Genomic DNA, 23,945 nt, shown 5'->3' with positions numbered 1-23,945 from the left:
GGCAATGGTTTTACTTATTGCAGGATAGTTTGCGGTCACTTAAAGTAATGGATGTTAGATGTAGAGGAAGTTGATATTAACAAAATGAATAGACTAGCATGTTTATCTGATTACAATCCCATCAAGCATAAGATATATTTTGTAGACGAGTCAGAGATAAGGACATAGTTCCATCTATAGTCAAAAGATAAATAGATAGCTCCATCAGCTTCAATTACTTATTCTGCTTACAGTGCCCTGTTAAAAGACCTACTTTAGCTTTGACTATTTGCCTGTCTTTACTTATTAGATCTGTTGTAAATTTTGGCAATGTGTTATAATGAACTGTTTAGCCTGTCGTGTGCTACCCACTTTGGCATCACATGACATTAATGAGCCTTGTTTGGTCACATTGTACAGTCAATAAGCTTTGTACAGCCCTTCAGGAGGAATTATTTAGTTATCAGAGCTAGAATGGTAATACGACAGATTAATACAAAATTGACTTTGTTGTAAAAAGTAGGGAGGTTTTGTTTAAGTTCTGTTCTGAAGTTAAGGCTTGATCTGCATCAATATATATAATTGTTGTAAAAATTTCATTATTGATCTTTTAAAAACGAACCAATGCACTTAAAGACATGAAAAAATATAGAAAAAGTGTATTATTCTTAACTAATTTTATATAATAAATAAACTATCAATTTATTTAACTAAAGACTCAACATAAAAATTTAAATTGGTCATTTTGTTTACAGTTCCATCAGTGGAACATGTCAGCTTCAGCAGAAGTTAACATGTCATTGTTCAGGGACTACAATACCCAAATTCAATGAAGAAAATTTTACAATACAAATCGAAGAAAACTCTTAAAGGGGCCTTATTCAACAATTTGATAAAATATTTAATTATAATGGCAGCATTGATCAAGTTGATCTTACATTGAATATTGAGTTTTACGATTTTATATCAAATTATACTTTTCTTATTTTTTTGGGTTAAAAAGTAATAATTTAATAGCAAATAGCTAGCTCGTCAGTAAATAATCTGAATGGAAAATAACTTTTACTTAAACCTTTACATATTTTAAAATTCTTGAATAACATTTTAGACGTTTGCTGCAATAATAAAATTGGACTGTAGTGTCTTCCGGCAATAGTTTTTTGTTTAGTGAAAGTAGACAAAATTTGAATGTAATCCACAAAAAGTGTAATTACAACCTCATTTTATTTTACAAAGCTTACATTTTGGTAGTCTTAACCGAAATTAATACTTCTTTGCATCTTGCCTAATTTACCGATTCCACCTTTCTATAAATTTCATAAGAAACAACGGACCAGTCATTATGTTATATAACTTGACCCAAAATAAAAGGTACCACGCCAATGCAAAACGCAAGCATGGAACAGTATACCAACTGTAAAGTAGTACACCGGAAAACAAGAGTTGTATAATGAACGATTGTTTGGTGATCGCGAAATTGGTTATACAGAGTGTCTTCTAACGAAATTAATTTGCATGTTACACAAAAATTTCAAAATTTTAGTAAAAACAGTTTATCCGACAGTATCCGATATTTCACGGTTCCCAAGAGGAGAAACCTTTTTATTCGGAAATTCGTTTCCGACTTCGGAAATGTAATAATAGAACCATATTGGAAAAGATAGCAACTACAGTGATTGGAATACAAAAGCGTGAAAAAAATTAGGTGAGACTGGTACGATGAAGAATATGTACAGGCAAGGCAAAGAAAAAATCAAGCGTATATAAAACTCACTCCAAAGATGAAGAACGAGACAAGTAGAGAAAAAGTATACGAAGCTGAGACGAGACCAAAAACGAATTGAGTATAAAGAAGAAACGGCATACAGAAAATCAACTGAAAGAACTAGACAAGTTAAACACACAAATAGAAGCGCGAAAATTGTATAGGGGGTTTACCAGAACAAAAAGGAATTAAAACCTGGATTATCAATCGTAAATTACTTGTTCTAACGAAAACTCGTTCTTAGAGGAGAAATATTTGTTAACATCTGTTTTATTAAAAAATGATTATCCTTTATCGTTTATAAATGAGGAATTTTTAACAATCGACCGAATAGAACACAATAACCTAGAACGAGATCCTACATGATACAGAAGAAATAATACGAGGAAAATAACAATACCATACAAGGATTATCAGAAAAACTTAAAATGATAGGAAATAAATTCAACATTTCAACAACATTCTAAACAACAAACAAATTGAGATCTTTTTATCTAAAACTAGCCCTAACAATGAATATAAAAGAATAAAGAATTGTATTTATAAAATACTTCCAACCTTGTGAATGCGATCAGTTTTATTTAGGTACAACATCAAGACCAATAAATATTAGAGTAAGTGAACATCTTATCTTATATTAAAAATAGAAAATTTGGTAGATCTCAAATAATATGTTAACACGCATGGGAAAATGAACACAGGGTTCAATGGAACGATTTAAGTATAGTCCTAAAGAAACAGATGGTAAAAAGAGAGAAATCAAAGAAGCGGCTTTAATTATGCTAAATGAGACCAATTGTGTCGCAAATTTCTCGGCAGAATGCAGTTGAATCTGGTTACCTATATTAAAAGAGGAAGATAATAAAAGGAAAATACCACTATTAGCAAGTCAGTAACATATCGAGGATATGTTACTGACTTGCTAATACATCATTTTTGTATTTTAAATAACATACATATAAAATCACAGTTTGGTGTTTACTGAGAGTAAACTAAATGTAAAACCAAATACTTACCATGCCGAGATAATATTATGAGGTTTTTTCCTGTTCTTTTTCCGCTCGATTTGCAATGGAATCACTAACAGGAGAATTTTACTGTCATCATAGGATGTGGTTGTTTTCTACAAACGAATTACATGCTATTATTTTTCTGACGAATATTCTCAAGTTAACGTTGATTTCATGTAATCGAATGAATCTTACAATAAAGTCGTCCCAGGAACTCAACTAAGCAATACTGGCAATATCATTTTAAAGTCGTCTACTTTAAAATGCATAGTATATGTCTAAATTGTCAATACAAATGATGCAGATAAAATTAAATTATTAAATCAATTTTTCACTAAGTAACAAAAAACAAAATTTGTTTAATTTATTGTTTGTATTTTGAGAACGATTTCCGAAATGGAAATTGAAACGTCAATAAACTTATTTTAGACTTCAAGTATTTCTTATTCCCATTTAAATGGTAATTGCTTTGAACTACGATAGGGTTGCAAGAAGCAGAAATTCAAATCAAAGGTCTAACTGAGGAAAAAGTCGTCCAAGCAATAAAAAATTGAAAGAAAATTAAGCTAATTAACACTTTTACTGCGCACTTTTTAGTGATAATGTAGGCCTGGTGCGGCATAAAAAATGCTTATGTATTTGTTGTTAGGAGGACAGTGTTAATATTTAAAATGATATGTACAGGGTATTAACTAATTTTTGTCTTGCGACTCACATGTGCGCCATGCGCACCCTTGTATTATTTTCTTGCTATGTGCTGACTGGCGCTCATGTGAGTATTACAAATTTGGTTTCTATTTTTGTCAACAAATAAAAAAAAGTCAACTAAAATAAGGATATCTATATATTACACAAAAAACATAACAGTTTTCCAGTCAAAATAGTTTAAAAATATTTTTTATAATTCAAAAAACTAAAAAATTCATAACGTCAAACAAACTAAATTATAACAATTGCATAACAAAAAAATTGCATAAAAACTTGACTCTAAGCATGAAAATCAGTAAAGCACAGGTTTTTCCGGACAGTTTTCACAATTATATATTGTTTGTTTTCATAAGTTATTTTTTGAATATTGCCTACAGCGTTTTCTGTGTGTTTTGCCGGCACATAACTTACTGCAGAAATTTTAGTAATAATATGTGGTGCTTTGTTGTTTGTAACAATTTTATTTTGTTGATTTGGTAAAAGCGAGGTAATAATCGATAATCGAAAATCATAGAGTGACATTTTATCACTTCAGTACTCATTGTATAACATATGTGAATTTAATAGCATTAGTTGAAGGAAATGTATGCCTAATTTTTTATACCACCTAAACGTCTTTTTATCACAGGAGTAGTAAGAACTCTATTGATCTTGTCGGTCAACTACTGCTATATGCTTATTGTAATGAAATATTATGGAAGCAGGTTTGCTCTTCGTTTGTTGTCTTTTGTCTATATACTTAATCATGTCGTTTCCAAATTCGTTGGATATATACAAAACGTCTTTTTTGTTTTTCCATTTTCCTACCAATATGGTATTACAGTAGGCCGCAATTGTTTCACCTTCCTTAATTTGTGCTATTACTCCTCTAGGATTTTCTTTTTGTTTGACATTGAGGGTGTCAGTGCAGTGTGTACTTCGTGTGGTTAAATACTGGGCTAACTCATACGAATTACAAAAGTTGTCCATGTAGACACTATGTCCAAAATCTAGATAGTCCTCCAATAGATACTGAACCACTTTACTTGTATGACCTTTCCCTCCCATATTTTCGGCTGCTCCAGTATACACCAAAGTTTTTAAAATTGAACTGTTTGGTTCAGTTAACATGTATAACTTTATTTCATATTTATGGCGTTTGTTTTTGATGTACTGGCGAAAAATCAAATGCCCACGCCATAGTACCATTGACCCATCCAGAGAAAAAAAATTTCCGGCATAATAAATAGCTCTCATCTTTCTGTTGAAAAATTGGTTTAATTTTTATCAGACAATCTGTCGAATTTTGTTGGTCATTTCTGGTAAAATCTAGACATCGCATGATTAATAGAAATTTGTCACGACTCATGTGCACAGCGAAGCATTTTATATTTAGTAGATAGTGACCTTTCCAGTAATCTTGTAATATACTTTACTTTATTGTTCCTGTGTGCAACACTAGTGCTAAGAAAGTCAACATTTCTTCAAATGTAACAGGTTTCCGTAGTATAACTCTGGACTTCTAAGTAATTCCTTCCGAACAAAAAAGCTCTTCAACATAACATTTGTTTCCCCAACAAATAAATTTACTAGTTCATCATCAACAATAAATCTAAAAAAATCGATAGGTTCCTTATTGCCTGGAATTGTTAGTAGAAGTTGCTTGTTTTTAGTTAATGGAACTTTTTCATTTCCCCCGACATATCGGACCACGGCGAAATACCAATAACATCAATAACATCATTTGTAACCTTCGACTCTTGAATGGATATATCATCAATTGCACCTATAACATTTTTTGTGTAACAAAGTACCATAAAAATCAATTACCTATATTACATTCCTCATCATCTGTATGCTCTTCCGGCCTGCCACATCATTATCCTTATTTAGTTTAAAAATAAAGAAAAACTTAAAAGGGCTAATAGTTTTAGGTAGGTTATATTCTAAACAACACGCTCACAGATTCACAAATACGTACCTCTAATGTTGTTGAAATACTAACTTGTTTATTTTGAACAAGCTTATAGCTCACCAGCGAGCCATACGCATCTGACAAAGTAACTATGCAGCTCACATGAGAGATTCTGAGCCTTTAAAAGATGGCACAAAAAATCTGGCGTATTGTACATGTAGGCTGGTAGAATTTATGTGGAAGCAGGTAAATCTACCAGAAGACTGGAACGTAGGCATAGGTAAAATTGTACCTATTCACAAGAAAGGAGATCAAACGATCAGTGACAACTACAGTGGAATTACCCTCCTAAACGTGACGTACATAATATTGGCCTACATTCTTTACAATCGACTATTGGGATATCGTGAAAACATAATAACCAAATAACAGTGTGAGTCTTGCAAAGAAACATAAACGATCCATCCAATATTGTTTCTAAGACAAGCTTTATAAAAAATATATACTTAGTATGGAATTCATACTCACCAGCTGTTTGTAGATTTTAGATATGCTCATAATGGTATAGAAAGTAATGCACTATAAAAACCTGTCTTAGAATTTTATATCCCAGTACACTCAGTAAAATTGCTGAAAGCAAACTTTTAATAGTCAAGTGTAAGGTTAGCGTGCAGAACAAAATATCACGAATTTTACAGACACAGATAGGACTTCAACCAGGAGATAGTCCATTAGCTTTCTCTTTAACATTGCCCTAGAAAAAACTATGAGAGGATCTGAAATAACAACAAAAGGAACTATTTGTTAACGGTATTAGAAGCAGTAACAAGATAAATGAGCGACAGAATAATACCGATAAAACAAAGTATATAAAAGTGACAAATGATATTACATGGTAAAGAAAATGCGAAGTTATGGTAGTACCGGTACGGAACGAATACCTATATACGTTAAGCTTTGCAGACGATCAAGTAGTGATTGCACAGGACCAAGACGACCTCAGCTATATGATGAAGAAACTACAAGAAGAATATACCAAGGCTGGCCTAGATATTAACCTCGCGAAAACAGAGTACCTATCTACAAGTGAAAAAGGCAGATTTATGACAACGTAACAATAAAAGAAAATGATAAATTTAAATACTTGGGGTTTATAATCACTAAAAACAACAAAGGAAAAAATTACACAAAGATTAGGACAAACAAGAACAACAATCCGACAACTTCATGTATCGTGGGATAGACACCTAAATATGAAGACAAAAACACAGATTTATAAAACATTAGTGCGAAGTATTATGACATATGGTGCTAAAAATTGGATCATAAACAAGAAAAACAACAGTAAAATAGTAGCAACAGAGATGGAATGCCTGCCTGTAGACGACGCCATGAGTAAGAGAGGCCTAAACGATGGAGAATGAGACAACAGAGAGAGAAGGAAACGATTAAGCGAGGGAAGGCAGTGAATACTGCAGAATCCCTGAATACATATATATATATATATATATATATATATATATATATATATATATATATATATATATATATATATATAAACTAAGGTACACTCAAAGAGTGGTGGGTTTTTCGGTCAAAGTGGAGAAATAAAAGACAAAGAAGGTGGCTACTTCATCTATTTATTGAAGACGTTTCGCTTTCTGCTCAGAAAGCATCATCAGTTCATCTAAAAAGAACAATATGAAACCAAAAAACATCCAAGGAGAAATTACAACAAAAGTGTGTTACCTTACAAGGACATGTAGCAGTCAATGATGTTAAAAATATGAAAAAAATTTACGAAACTGGACATTCAGAGTTAGTCAGAGTCCAGTTTCGTAATTTTTTTTCATATTTTTAACATCATTGACTGCTACATGTCTTTGTAAGGTAACACACTTTTGTTGTAATTTCTCCTTGATGTTTTTTGGTTTCATATTGTTCTTTTTAGATGAACTGATGATGCTTTCTGAGCAGAAAGCGAAACGTCTTCAATAAATAGATGAAGTAGCCACCTTCTTTGTCTTTTATTTCTCCACTTTGACCGAAAAACCCACCACTCTTCGAGTGTACCTTAGTTTATTTTGGATTGACGGTCGTACTCCTTTTCTCGATATATATATATATATATATATATATATATATATATATATATATATATATATATATATATATATATACATATATATATATATATATATATATATATATATATATATATATATATATATATATATATATTGTTATGATATGTGAATGCGATGTAAGAAAACTATAAGTTGCTCTTATTTACCGGCTAGCTTTATGAAGATAAAAATAATTTTTTTTTAAGTTGATTAATTTGTAATATTGATAAATTTAGAAATGCTTTTAATAAAAAAAATTTTGAACGCCTGAAAATATAAAAAATTTGACAAACATTTATTCTACTCACCTTGTATTCTTTAAATCTCACAGGATACTGCTTTTTTTTATGCAAAGTGAATCTTTTCTATTATTGATAAAAGAAAATTTCGTTTGTTTATCTAAAGTATAGAAAGAAACGTGCTGTATTTTGAATTTGAATTTTTTTTTCTTATTTGTCTTAGAACATGCAGACTCTTACCTCAAGCGAGTTCTGTGACCTGTAGTGCTTGATAAAGAAATACAAAATTATATAAAGCAAAAAAATTCACCACACAAGAAGTTTTATTTTTAATGTACTGTGCAATTATTCACAAGTGATCAATTAAATATTACACAACGATATCTTGTATAATATATAATAAAAAATTATTTAAGATTCTTCCAATAAATAAGCCGATACTTAACCGTTTAATACTAATATGAATGGATTTAGATTTATGACGTAATACAATATTGAAGTAAGTATATGAAATTAGTGCTTTGTGAAGTTGCAACAAGAAATACTTGTTCTAATACGTGTTTGTTTGTCAAAGTATTTATAACCTCACTCACTATCTTTTTAGAGCGAAAACAAAGGTTTATAATAGAGAGATATCGCAACGTCAAACGTTAATACCGTATTGAGACGTAAATAACGGATAACGGTCTGTTGAAACACAGGTATCAAGAGAGTTATCGCAAATTGTTCTGGGGGGTACGATAAGACTTAACGGTATTATGACAACCGACGTTTGGCATTAACTGTAACCTAGAAATTAATGTTAGTCATAGCCATACTCGAATATAACTACTTGTACTTAACTGTTTTTTTTTTATTGAATAATGGATTTGGAAATTGATGCAGCAATAATAGCTGGTGTTGATGATAACGAAGTTGAAGACTTAATTCTTGTTAATTTGCTACAAGGAGAAGATATTGAGCAGGTAGACGTGCACTTTAATTTTAATGATTTAACCAATAGTCAATGTCAATGCATAAAACTTCTCTAAACAAAATAAGAACACACGTGTTTCTTAAAACAAACCAAACAACATAGATAAGGTTAGATTGCCAAACAAGATCATCCACTTGATCCACAGTCACAGTTTTTAGTTTCTAAATTTGTATTCTATCAAATATTTTTATGTTTTATGCGAAATGTCAAATTATCGTTTAACGTAATTACCACCCCTTATTTCGACCCAAATAGCGGAAGCCCCTATCCGTTATTAACGTAACATTCACTCTGCGCTTGCGTACATGTCAAAATAGCGTATTCCGCTATTAGCGTGCGATAAAAATGCACTTGCGATATCTCTCTAATCCTTCAATTTTTAGTTTAATATCGATTAACTGTTTTGTTTAATGATTTTAGGAAGCAAAAGAAACGGCGAATTATATTTGGTTAATATTACAAAAGCGATAATAAAATTTTTGTGAACTTGACTTCAAATTAATTTTTTTCTAACACAAAGATGATTTAGAATGATATAGGCTGTTTTAAAAAAGGTAAGATTATTTCTAAAGAAATTTCAAAACTTGCGTTTAACTTTATTAAAGTTCACTTTCGTCTTTCAGATAATCCCTTCTCTGAAAATTTTATGGAAATCTTCAATAACAAAGATTGCATCTTTCAGTGACGTCTTCTAATGGATTAAGGCCGCAAAATTGTGATATAAAATAATGTTCTCTGTGCAAACTATCAGAATTATCTCTCCAATGGTTGAGAAATAATTATAAGTACCCAAAATAAATTTTAAATGATCTTCAGTCAAAAATAAACACCAAACGGTCTCTTTATTCAGCGAGAATTCAAATGAGTGGAAAAAACTCACCTTTCTGGTAACTGTTGACCTCTTTATGATGGCTGCTAACAATTCCCTTATCGGAAAATGTACTGTTAATCTGCAGGCTCTGCTGAAATTTGATCAGAAACGATGGTTTTCTTATCGGCAAGGTAATTTGAATATACTTTGTTATAATTCAGGACTTTTTCAAGGTTTTTAAAATACTTTTGAAAAATTGTGACTGCTGAAAAATCAAAAATTTTCTGGACCTCTTCGTAACTATTGATTTTCTATCTTCTTATTTTTCATTGCTTACCAGATCTCCAAGCATTTTGACAATGTTTTTAAAGATCTGACAGGATTTTTGGATATTTTTGATATTTATGATTAAAATAAAAATATTTTAAATTTTAATAAATTGTTAAATCTTGAGAACTATATTGACTTTTGAAATGAATTGAAACAAATACTAGAGAATTTAAGCTTTCTTTTGACATATAATTTCTACAACAAATGATAATTTAAATATTAAAATTTTTACTAACAAATTTGACATACACCAATTTTAACATGAATTAGTTGCTTTTATTTTGCTTTTATTTAATTTTAAAACTATCTGAAAGCACTTTTGATATTGAATCACTGAGAATTGTCTTCAGATTACCTGTCCATTAAAGATTATATCATTCTGAACTCTTATTTATGAGCTATATCCTATTTCACCTCCTAACACGTTTTATTTTCCGAGCTCTATCCATGTTAACTGTATGTTTACTAACAAATTGAAACTTCTTACTTTGTGAATAAATGACTTAAATATTTTATCTGTTTTAGGACTGTTGAAGATTCTATTGACTTGTATATATTAGAATTTGGATTATAATAAAAAATGAAATTAATTAATAAATACAAATTAATGGTTTTTATTTCCACTCGATCCGAAGTGGTTTGATATTTGCTTTTTGTATCTTTATGTTGTGGCTATATTGGCTTATTCTGTAAGTATCTCTTACATAAATAATATAATATATATAACGAACAATAACTTAAGTTTAAATCATAATCAATTTCATGATCAACAATTGTTTTTGGTTAAATTTTTTATATATATTTTTTTTTAATTGAAAAGTGTTTATCAACCAACTATAGCTCAGTGGCTATAATAACTCACGTATTAAAAGAATCTTATTTCTATTATGCTAAATTTGTTTATAATAAACCAACTGGTTTTAATTATAATAATAATAAAATTATTTTGAAAACATTAATTAAATCTGGTGATACAATATAGTCGTTATTGGTTTGTTACATGTCTGTGAATTCTGCTTATTTTTGCTTTTAGTTTCTTTCTTATTGTTGAATCTAGTTTCAACTATTAAATTAACAACAATGATACAATTGTTTGAGTTAAATATGTATGTGGTATATTCAATATTGTCATTTTGTTTTATGTTCATACTATTCATATAAAAAAACTGTTTAGGAGCTTTAATTTCATAACAATATATATATATATATATATATATATATATATATATATATATATATATATATATATATATATATATATGTATATGTATATATATATGTATATGTATTTTACCATGTTTTAAATAATTGTAGCTCTCATCTGATGATGCCAATGAAAATTGGCGAAATATAATGAATTGTTAAACAGAGTACACTTGGCTTTTAATCAGCTGTATACCCAATTAACCTCAACCCCCCTTTTTCATCTACCAGTTCAGCTGTTATTTTAGAGGATATATATATATATATATATATATATATATATATATATATATATATATATATATATATATATATATATATATTGTTGTGGTATTCAAAATTAAAGAGTAAAAATGTTAAATGTACGACGAAATCAATATTTCAGAGATTAATGAAAGTAAAAATACTCCGAACTGACTGGAATTAACCAAAGGTAATCTTAGTCATAAATAATCTTTTGTATAAATGTTACAAGTGGATAGTGCGGGATAAGCCATAAAGTGTTCCATAATCCGGGTTTGGGCCATAACCAGGACAATAAAAATAGTTAATAAGCAAATGGGTTTTCGGAATCTGTAAATACCCAGTAGAAATTAAGTGTCCTTGTAGAAATAATATGAATTAGGAAAGTTTGTAGGTATTTCTGATTTTATGTGGGGTGTGGTATGCAAATTTCTGATTGGCCGAGAATTTGGAAAGTGGTGAGATGAGTGTATATAATGAGAGGTTGGTTGGATGGATAGATGAGATGAGATAGGTAGTTAGTTCCAGTTTCTTAAAGTGAATGATTGGTTTTCGAGGTGGTCTCCAGGGGTAATAAATGATAAAGAATAAGTTGTGAGTTGGTGAAGTAAATGTGTCCGACGGTACGAGATTAAGTTTGGCGAGAGGAAAAGAAGCTGGCATCATTGGAAAGGTACGTGCATTCGAAGGAGAGCATTGAAGACACTAAATTGCAATATCTTGTTTAATATTGCCAATTACATAGGAGGCTGCTGAGAACTGATAGTTAATTTTGCATAGAACGAGGAATTGGACAACTCAAGGCAGAGGAAGCGTTTCAACGGAGAAACATTCATAATTTATTTAATTTGAGAATTTTGGGTCAAATATTATTATATCATATTAGTAACGTGTGAATAAGTTGTCGATAGTTGAAGGAGATCAAATTTGTTCTGAGAGGGGACACGGAGCTGTGGAGAGAATTGGATAATTCATACAAATTTTTCTTGGTACAATCGATATACCAAAATTGCATTAAGAAGGACATTGAATATTACTTGATTTGTTTATGTAGAATAATAAGCTGGATTTTAGATTGTAATTGTATTATATTATCCATGCATTATTGAAGGTTCGCGTACGTAGAACGAATTTTGTTTGATAAACATTGTATGCTAATAATTTTTGGAGGTATTTTAATCAGTTTATTTTATTACATTATTTTCATGTCATATTATGTTGTTTTATTCCGTTATTCTTTGGACCTAACCCATCAGCTGTAAAGTATAGATATTGAAGCACGAGTAAAACCTGAGATACCAAAATTGAAAGGCGTGATATAAATCATAAATCAAAAATTTAAATAATGTTTTATATATATTTTTTGTAAAGTTTTAAAATTAAAATACTTGATATCACATTAATTGGCAACCCAACGTAAGGGCTTTAAAATATCGCAAGCTTTACATTTGATGATAGGGAAAGAGAGACGGAATAATTACAGGTGGTCAGGTGATTTTGAATGAATTTTGAATTTTAAATTATTTTGACAATTTTCCATTTGACAAAAATTAGATTTATTGAGTGATCGTATTTATTGAATATTTATTGCTTTGAATTATTTGATTTTATTTTACCAATCGTATGTTTAATATTATTTTACTATTCGTATTTCTGATATTTGTCGTGAAAATTTATTACATTTGGGGAGAGATAAGTGTCGTGTCTGCAACATATAGAGTGTGATAAAATTCACATTTGATGGGGACAAAAAGAGTGACAAAAAGAAATAGCATGTCTGTCACAAGGAGGCAAAGCAAAATGCAGGAAAGGAAGGAGGATAACAGAGAAGATGAAACAATTTTGGAAGAAGGGTCGAATAATGAAGGAAATGTTACAATAGTTGAGGAGAGAAAAGAATCATCAGGAATAGATAAAATATTACAACTAATGCAACTCCAGTCACAAAAAATGGAAGGATGAATTAAATTAGAAAATTAAAGGATATGTAGAGGAGATAAAAAGAGAAATGATACAACAGATAGAAGAGATTAATGAAATTATCACCAGAGAAACCGATATCCCAGAACAACAAACGAATATAGGCCGAGAAATTACAACAATTACAATAGACAACAAAGTTACGATAACAGAAACGGCACACAAAACAGAACATATGAAAGGAACAATAGGAACAGAGTTGCATAAAATCATTCGAATAGGAATATTAACGAACAAAGGGACGAGAGAAACAACCAAAGCTTCCAAAGACAAAACAGAACAGAAATGAACCATGTATCCGTAGAACGAGAGGAAGAAGATGGATGCAGTGAACCCAGACAGGATTTTCAAGAAAGTATCTTCTAAATAAACATAAAAAACTTTTTGGTATATTTTGTCATCCGAGAGAGTTTATACAGTTGGCGGGGAACGAAAGACAAAACTCTAATTCAAATTTAATATTTTTAGATGCATTTATAAAAAATAAAGCGATTAAAATGTTGATTGATTCTGGATCTATCTTGTCCAAAAATAAACCCAACTACATGCAAGATAGATAAAAAACTGCATGTATAAAAACTCTGTGAATGCAACAATTTCTACCTGGAAGAAACTGCAAGACCACTAAGTCTTAGGATAAACGACCATGAAATATACATCAAGAACAGAGACAAATGCCAGATATGCATGGGACAATTAGTACAGAGTACAAAGGAAAGATAAATCAATAATCATGATACAAACAGACATAAAAAGGGAAAAGTCAAAGAAGCAGTTCTCATCCTACTTAACGAAGCAAAATGTGTAGCAAATCCATCAGCAGAATGGAGCAGGCTTTGGTTGTCAATATTGAAAGAAGAAGACAATAATAAGAAGATACCAACAATAGCGGAGTAATAGGAAATCAGGGAAACATTACCTTTAATTCATACGCAATACATATGCAACAAACAATACATGACATTCTAACACAGTGTTAGACACAGTGCTAACTATTTAACACAATCTTAGGTAACACAACTTACGTACAACATATACCACAACGTATAACACAAAAACACACAAACCAGTCAGAATTTGATATTTCTAGGGGGTAAAAACCTCACCCTCAGATTTTTTCAACCATAAGTATGCTGTTGCCTACAAGATCGAGGCCAAGCATTTCAAGCCATCAAATTTGAAAAGACATAGCCTAATAACAACTTGGTTAATAATACATTTTCGCACAGTTTTTAAAATAATCTTTCTTAAAAACAATTTCCGGAGTGGAAATCGAAACGTCAAATACTAATTAGTTAAAAATGCAATTTTCATTACAATAAATACTTGTGGCTTAATCTCGTAATATTTAAATTAGACATGCCACAAGAAATTAGTTTCGGAACCTTACAAAAACATGCTTTAATAGACCTCAGTAACCTAAAGTAAATGAACTACTTCAAATGAACTTTTAGATGGCTGAAAATAAAATGTTAAATACAAAATAACATAATTAACGTAGCAACTGTATCAATTGGAGAGAGGAAAGGAGAGTGACGAACACTAACATATCAAAAAAGAAAACACCATGGTTTAAAGAGGAAGTGAAGACAAAAAGGGAATAAAAGAAGAAAGCCTTTTTGCAACACCGAACAAAATAAACAAAACAAGTATACAACCCCTATAAACGAATAAGAAAAAAAAACGAATGCTTTGGTCAGACAAATAAAAAGGGAACACTAGCAGAGCTTCTCAAAATAAACGGAACCCGACTTCTACGGAACACAAAAAGAAGTATGAAGAATGATCAGAGGACAGGGGCCGACCACGTTTGATTCCTCTGCTAAAGGTGACGATAATGAACCAACAAGATCAGAGATGACAACAAACTAAGAAATAAATATTGGAGTGGAAGAGGTAAAGGAAGCATTAAAGAAGTAAAAAATTAAAAATCACCAGGAGAGGACAGAATACTGAATGAACTCCTTAAGTATGCAGAACCAGATCTGATCAAACAACTATTAAAACTAATAAAAAACAATAAAAATAATAAAAAAAAAATAATAGAACAAAACATGATACCACAAGAATGGAGGTAAAGTATCCTAATACATCTCTCCAAAAAGCAAAACAAATTGAACCCGAAAAATTACAGAACAACTAATTTATTAAACAACACTTCAATTAACAATCAAAGTAATAATAAATAAACTAAATGAAATTATAACAGTAGCAGAAGAACAACAAGTATTAAAGTCATGCACCAACGCTATATTTATAATGAGGCAAGTGCAAAAGAAGGTATTAGAATACAACAAACCGCCATATCTATGTTTCGTGGACTTTAAAAAGGTATTTGACAGGGTCAAATTAAAGGACGTTATCCATTTATTATACTCAATGGAGATACATGTAGGAATAATCAAAACGATTGAAAATATTTACCAAAACAACACAATAAAAGTAAAAGTAGAAGAAGAACTAACTGACTGACTCTATTGAAAAAAAAAACAACTTAAAATAATCTGCTATGCGGACAACGCAATACAACGCAAGATAATTTACAAAGTATGCTGCACCAATTTAATATAACCTCTAGAAAACGTAACATATTAATGTAACGAATCCTTTTCTGTTCATGTGCAAAGTATGAAGTGAGCTTTGCAGTCAGCCATCATGACGGTTTTCCCCCAAACAGAAAAACCAAATAAAAAACACAAACTAGTGTCGAATAAAATAAAACAGCAACTTTTAGCAAAAATTTTGAAGACTGGTGTATTTTGTTTTGTTTTTTGTCTCGCTCGGGAGGAGTGAAATCAAAGGGTTTCCGCGTGTTTTGAAACTCAAGTCTGTTTAGTGGAAACGGTCAGTTGTATTTATTATTGTCGCCTTACTAATTTAAATACGATTTTGTAATAAATTAGTTGTACATGAAAATCGATTTAGTAAAACTTAATAGATCATTTCTGAAGGTGGCCAAAGTTTCTAAAAAGTAGTGGACTACTTAAGAAATACGTCCTGTTTTGGATAAAGAAATAGACGAGAATATAATACTAGCTTTTGTGCAGGACCGGTCTTTCTGTTTGGAAAAGAGCCGCTGTAGAAAATTAATTATATTTTCTACAATAGTTTGTCCTTCTAGAATAATTTTAATAATGATTGTTATTCTCACTAATATATCTCACTAATTTTAAGACATTCAATCAGCATGACACGCCTTCTTTCTGCTGCATTGTATCTTCTGCGCCTGTCAGTTCTTAAGATTCAAAATATTCAAACCCAACTACCCTTAAAATCACTTCGTCTTTGCCTTCTCAAATAGAAGCACGCAAGTCAAACTTACTTTTTCAGCTTCTCAAATAGAAGCAAGTAATAGTTCTTCTCACGCTTCTTAAATAGAAGCAGTTTTCAAGTGTAACTTATTTTATTAAATAGTTAACTATAGTAAATTCAGTGTCTGTGCATCTAATATGTAAGTACCTGAAATTATTCTTTCATAAAGAAGAAAATCGACAGTTTGTGTGCCAACATTTCATGAATGCCGGTCCGAAAAATTACAGGGTTGCCGGATATTCAACAAACTATAAACTTTCTTGTTCTATAAATCGTATGTATTTAGCTTTAAGAATTATTAATATAAACAGTTGTGCGGTTTAAGAACATTTAATATGAACATTTATGTTTTTATTATTATTAAAAGGGTGATTTGTTGGCAATCCCGATTCTACTATTTATGCATGTAAATAATACAATAAAAATACTTCTAGCTTAATTCTTATTTTAATTATCCTACTTTTAACTTTACTATCCACTATATTACTACTAATCCACAATTTTGCGACCTAATGGTCGCTGGTCCTTCGAGGTTTTATTTATTTTTTATCTACCAAATGTAGGAAGGTGGGACTATAATTTTTCAAATATTTACTTTTAAATCATCGAACCAGCTACCTCATCCTTTCCCCTACATTTGTTTTGGTCATTATCGAGCCGGATTTCTTGTCAGAATGACATTCCTCTAATAATAATTCTATTACTTTTCAATAGCTAGCACTTTATTTGTCAAAATGACATTTTTATCATAATTATTCTATTACTTTTTGCTCACAATTGTTCTATCAATTTCTAAACTTATGCCGCTAATCACCTTTGAGTGCACCTGAACAATATTTTATGAAAAACTCAAAACAGTGACAGTGATTTTATAACGGACAAAATAATTTTAAAACTTTATCGGGAGTGTTCGGTTTCCAGAAATTTTTGCGAACCGGCAACCCTGTTGAAACTGCATCAACCCTAAGTACGCGATAGTAACAGAACTAACGGTCCAGTTCCTTTATCTCTACACCATCTGTTGTGTTTGTGTTAAAAACATTAGCTTTATCGGCATTTAGTGACTGATTTTATAAGTCTTGCCGAAAGATCTTTACCTGCCTACTTACGAACCTTTTGGGGTGTTTGGTAAATAAACACTACCTGATGTTTGTTTGAAGGTTATTTTAAAACGTTTTCGTGAATATTATTTGTAGTTTTAAGAAGTCATTTTTACGATCATACCTGAATTTGAGTATTTATCTACATAATATATTGAGTATTTATATTTCGTTTTATATATTTTGAACTGTTTGTTATTGTTTTATTTTTATAATCGATATCTGCATTGTGATTTTCGTGATATTATTGATATTATCATTTTAACTGGTAATATTTTATTTTCTGTCTATTATTTTGTAGGTTTTTAATGATTATTAATAATTAATTTGGATTTTACCAGTTTGCTTATATTCTATTTACATATATTTGTTGCGTAGCGCATTCCTTATTTTCTGATTAGTGGCTTTTAATTCTTTCGTATTTTAAAATGGATCTAACCGCTATAAAAAATAAACGTAAAGGTTGTAAAATTCAATTGTCTAGGATCGAATCCTATATTAAAAATCTTGATGGATCGGAGGAAATCTGCATATTAAATGTAAAACTTCAAAATATTTTAAGTACCTACGAAAGTTACAAAAATCTTCAAAGTGATATAATTGCACTTGAAGATTTTAGCGATGTAGAAGTAAATGCAGAAAATTTAGTATCACATCGTTTCGAGATTGCTATTGCTCAACTTGGATCCAATATTGAAAAACTTAAGAAAACATTATCCAATAGTGATATTATTGAATCCTCTAATGTTGTTTTGCCAAAAATAAACATTAAACCTTTTACAGGGTTGGCTCAAGAATGGCCCTCATTTTTCGATCTTTTTTCAGCGGTAGTGCTGAATAACTCTAAATTAAAAACTGACGGGGAAAAATTTTATTATCTAAAAAGCTTACTGCGCGGTCCTCCTTTAGATTTAATTTCCAGTCTGAGCCTAACTAATCAGAATTTAAACGTTGCTCTAGATATTTTAAAAAAGACATATGACGATAATTTTAAGTTATTAATTTCTTTGTACCAAACTTTGGTAGAACAAAAAAGTTTATCAAAAAGCACAGCAAATGATTTGAAGGAATTCTATATTACTTCTCGTAAAACTTTCGATTTAATAAATAATACAGGTCATACTCCTCAAATAAAATTTGAATGTTTAATTATATTTTTGCTAGAACAAAAACTTGACTTCAATTCTAGGAAAGCGTTTGAGAGCGAGCGAGATACAGGAATCATTCCTACTGCGGAAGAATTTTTTGAATTTTTGAATAAAAGACAATCCGTTTTAGAAAATTTAAATCTCTTTGAACCCAATTCTTCCAAATCTTATTTCAGACAGACTGACAGCCGAAAAAATAAGGTTTCATTAGTTTCTAATGTAAATAACCTTCAACGTCAATCTTACAACTTCCGTGCTAATTGTTTTTATTGTAAAGAGTCTAATCATCTTATTTATGGATGTTCGAAATTTTTAACTTTGAAACCCCTAGAAAGATATCAATTTGTCAAATCTAAGAAATATTGCATAAATTGCCTTAGTAACACTCATGCAATACCGCAATGTAAATCCTTAAAAAGATGCTCCACTTGTGGGAAACCTCACCACACTTATTTACATTTTGATAATCAATCAAACTCATCCCCTAGTACTCAGACGCATAATCACGTTCCAAATATAAATACGACCTCTCGTTTTAGAGGAAACAATCATGGAACAGAACCATCTAATGTACATATTGTAAATAAATCTTTGTCTCCAAATATGAACCCTGTAAGTAATGAATTTATTGAATATGCTGATCCCTCATCTCAGCAAGCTTCACTCCATACTGTATCTATTTCTGATAACATAGTTCTTTTACCTACAGCTCTTGTAAATATCAGATGCTCTAATGGTCAACAAAAGGTGGCAAGAGCACTATTAGATTCTGCTAGTCAAATGAGTCTCATTGAAAGCTCCTTTGCAAAAAATTTGCAGCTGTCCTCTAGAACACAATTTGTAAATATTTCTGGGTTAGGTAGTACCAATTGTGCTAAAAGTAGAGAAGTGCTAGATATACAATTTAGTTCTCTTGTTAACCCATCAATTAGTTTTAACGTTTCTTGTTCTGTTATAAACAAAATAACAAATAATCTTCCCCAATTTTCTATATCTCCTGAGGTTCTAAAATTACATGAACATATAATACCCGAACTTGCCGAACCATTTTTCTTTAAAACTGGGCCTATAAATTTACTTCTTGGTGCTGGTATTTATTTTAATTTACTTAAATCTAATATTATTAATATGGGACCTAGATCCCCCTCTTTAGTTGACACTTATCTGGGTTACGTTATCGCCGGTCCTATACCTAGGAGCCGCTTAAATTTTTCCTCAAACCAAAATAATGTTTCTCATTCTTTTATTACAACTAATGATGTTCAATTCGAAAGAGAAGATGAGTTGACACGTCGTATGGAAAGTTTCTGGGAATTAGAAACTATTCCACTATCAAAAAATCATTGTTCTAGCGAAGAACTTGCAGAACAAATATTCAAAAACACCACTATTATTTTACCGTCAGGTCGTTACCAGGTCGATATGCCCTTCCTTGAAAATATGCCCACAAAATTGGGGAAGTCTTTTTGCATGGCACGCCAAAGATTTATCTCTCTTGAGAAAAAATTCAATTGTGATTCAGTTTTATTTCAAAACTATAAGAATGTTATATATGAATATCTTACTTTAAATCACGCTCAAGTAATCCCTTTATCTTTTTACAATCATCCTACTAATGAATTTAAATATTTTATCCCCCACAGAGCTGTAATACGTAAACACAGTTCAACGCCTGTGAGAGTAGTTTTTGACTTTAGCGCCCGTACTGATACCGGAGTGTCCTTAAATGACCTAACTGCAAAAGGTTACCAAGTACAGGACAATCTCTTTGACATATTATGTAGGTTCCGTTGTTTCAAATTTGTCCTTTGTGCTGATATTCAAATGATGTATAGATTTATAGATATAAATCCATCACAACGTCATTTCCAAAATTTTTTATGGAGAGAAAATTCTTCTGATTTCTTCACCTGTATTCAACTCTCAAGTCTTAGTTTTGGGCAAAATTGTGCACCGTATTTGGCTACGCGTGTCTTAAAGGATATCGCTGAGAGATATCCTAACTTCCCTAATGCTCGGTATGCTCTACTTAGACAAACCTATATGGACGATATTTTGTCAGGTACTAACGATTTTTCATCTCTAGAAACAATATATTCGGAGCTTAATACTATTTTGGGCAAACACGGATTTAAGCTTCATAAATGGCAATCTAACTCTTCTGAATTTTTATCTACGATAGCACAAACTTCGTCCTACGAAATTGATTTTAATATTAATGGCTCCCCTAGTAACATACTAGGATTAAAATGGAACCCTCTGTCTGACCTCTTACTTATTCGTACTACTAATATACAAGAACCTGCTGTTTTAACTAAACGCAGTATTTTATCTTTCATTTCTTCTGTGTTTGACCCCCTGGGTGTGATCAATCCGCTAATCGTGCAGGGAAAACTTATTATGCAAAAACTATGGCAATCCCAAATATCCTGGGACACGCCCATTTTTGACGATTCTGTTTTGCAAAGTTGGAAAAAGTTTCTTTCTTTGTTATCTGACATTTCCAATATGTCTATACCTAGATATTTAATTGACAACAAAACCATATGTTCCATTTCCTTACATGGCTTTTGTGATGCTAGTCAACTAGCCTATGGAGCCTGTGTGTACCTTGTGGTTAGCTATAATGATAATACTTTCTCTTCAAGATTAATTGCCGCAAAGTCCCGAGTCAATCCATTAAAGAACAAACTTACAATTCCTAAATTAGAGCTGTGCTCTATGGAGTTACTTGCCATCCTATCTTCTCGGATTATACAAATTTTGCATGATACTATCAAAATTGAGTCCATTAATTTATGGTCCGATTCATTAGTTGCCTTAACATGGGTTAAAAGGTCTGAATTAGAGATATCTCCATTTGTTAAAAAACGAGTCCTTACTGTTCGTGATAATAGTAGGAATACCACATGGCGACATATTAGATCTCCGTTAAATCCCGCTGATCATTTGTCGCGTGGAAATTTTTCATCTGATGTTCGTCAATTCTGGTTTCATGGTCCTCCCTTTTTATCTCAAACCAATGATTTTGATTCCATTGATTCTTTTGAACTTCTAAATGAAGTACCTGAATGTATGCAAGTATCATTTCCCATTATTGAATCGCCAGAAGAATTCTGGAAATCTATATTTTTAAAATTTTCGAAATTTTCTAGCATGCAAAAAGGAATCGCTTTTAGTTTTAAAGTGATTCTCAAATTTAAAAAGATAAACATTTCTGGCAGTCCCTTAACAGTAGAAGAGCTTCAGAATGCCCATGATTTTATTATAAAACAGGTTCAAGCTTATTCTTTTTCCAATGAAATCAAACTATTACAGGAGGGAAAGTCTATTTCAACTCCCAAATTACTTCCTCTTAATATCTTCCTTGATGAAAATAGCATACTCCGTGTAGGAGGTCGACTTGAATATACCGAATTAAGTTTTTCTCAGAAATTTCCCATTTTACTCCCTGAAAATGACCATGTTGTCGATCTACTAATTAATCGGGAACATATGCGTTTAGGACACAGTGGAGCTCAAAATGTCCTTGGAAATTTTCGTCTTCGATATTGGCCGTTAAATGGTATACGAAGAATTAAAACTATCATTAAAAAGTGTGTTATTTGCCATAGATTTAATGCTCAATTTGCATCACAGATAATGTCCCCTTTGCCTTTGGATCGAGTTCAACAGGCACGTCCATTTTCTAAGACCGGAATAGATTTTGCTGGTCCTATTATGATTCGCTCCTCTAGATTAAGGAAGGCCCCTACCACTAAGGCTTATATAGCCATTTTTATATGTATGGTAACCAAGGCTATTCATATAGAACTTGTCTCCAATTTGTCCACAGAAGCTTTTATTGCTTCATTAAAACGATTTATTAGTCGTCGAGGAAATCCTCAAATAATTTACTCTGATAATGGCACCAATTTTATTGGAGCTCGTAATCAATTACGAGACTTATCTTTATTTCTGAAATCCAAAGAAAATAATCACGAAATTCAGAATTTTCTTTCTTCCACTGAAATTACCTGGAAATTAATCCCTCCCAGGTCTCCACATTGGGGCGGACTCTGGGAAGCAGCTGTAAAGAGTGCTAAATTTCATTTGACCAAATTGCTCAGCAATACTTGCCTTACTTTTGAAGAACTTTCAACTTTATTAGTGCAAATTGAAGCCATATTAAATAGCCGTCCCTTGTATCCCCTTTCTAACGATCCTAATGATCTCTTGCCTCTTACTCCTGGTCATTTTCTGATTGGAGCTCCCCTTATTTCTTACCCAGAAAGGGACCTTTCTAGGACCCCTACTAATCGGCTTTCTTATTGGAAAGTGTGTTCCAAACTCCAACAAGAGTTTTGGAGAAAATGGTCTGTGGATTATTTGCACCGTCTACAGCATAGACCCAAATGGCAACTACCCCAACAAAACTTGGCGATCAATCAGCTAGTTCTCATACAATCTGAAGATCGCCCTCCTTTAAATTGGCCACTAGGTAGAATATTGGAATTATTGACTGGAAGGGATGGTAAAGTTCGCGCTGCACGTGTAAAAACAGCAGAAGGTGAATATGTTCGCCCCATAATAAAATTAGCACCTCTTCCAATTTCTGATTAAACCTTTTCTTAACGGTCTTTTCGATCATTGTATATATTTTAAATTTTCCCCGCCCCCCAGTATGTAGAAAATTAATTATATTTTCTACAATAGTTTGTCCTTCTATAATAATTTTAATAATGATTGTTATTCTCACTAATATATCTCACTAATTTTAAGACATTCAATCAGCATGACACGCCTTCTTTCTGCTGCATTGTATCTTCTGCGCCTGTCAGTTCTTAAGATTCAAAATATTCAAACCCAACTACCCTTAAAATCACTTCGTCTTTGCCTTCTCAAATAGAAGCACGCAAGTCAAACTTACTTTTTCAGCTTCTCAAATAGAAGCAAGTAATAGTTCTTCTCACGCTTCTTAAATAGAAGCAGTTTTCAAGTGTAACTTATTTTATTAAATAGTTAACTATAGTAAATTCAGTGTCTGTGCATCTAATATGTAAGTACCTGAAATTATTCTTTCATAAAGAAGAAAATCGACAGTTTATGTGCCAACATTTCATAAATGCCGGTCCGACAAAT

General features: G+C 31.3%; 1 protein-coding gene across 1 annotated transcript; it reads left to right on the top strand.

Moving 5' to 3' along the window:
* Window positions 1–5,518: 5,518 nt before the first annotated feature.
* On the top strand, window positions 5,519–23,426 carry LOC140435933 (uncharacterized). The gene is made up of 2 exons (XM_072524642.1): window positions 5,519–5,715; window positions 18,866–23,426. Exons 1-2 carry the CDS (start codon window positions 5,519–5,521, stop codon window positions 23,424–23,426), a joined length of 4,758 nt encoding a protein of 1,585 aa, XP_072380743.1.
* The last annotated feature ends 519 nt before the right edge of the window (window positions 23,427–23,945 follow it).

Source organism: Diabrotica undecimpunctata, chromosome 3 (assembly GCF_040954645.1).
Source record: "Diabrotica undecimpunctata isolate CICGRU chromosome 3, icDiaUnde3, whole genome shotgun sequence".
Lineage (NCBI taxonomy): Eukaryota > Metazoa > Arthropoda > Insecta > Coleoptera > Chrysomelidae > Diabrotica > Diabrotica undecimpunctata.
This window is presented reverse-complemented; position numbering and strand designations above follow the sequence as displayed.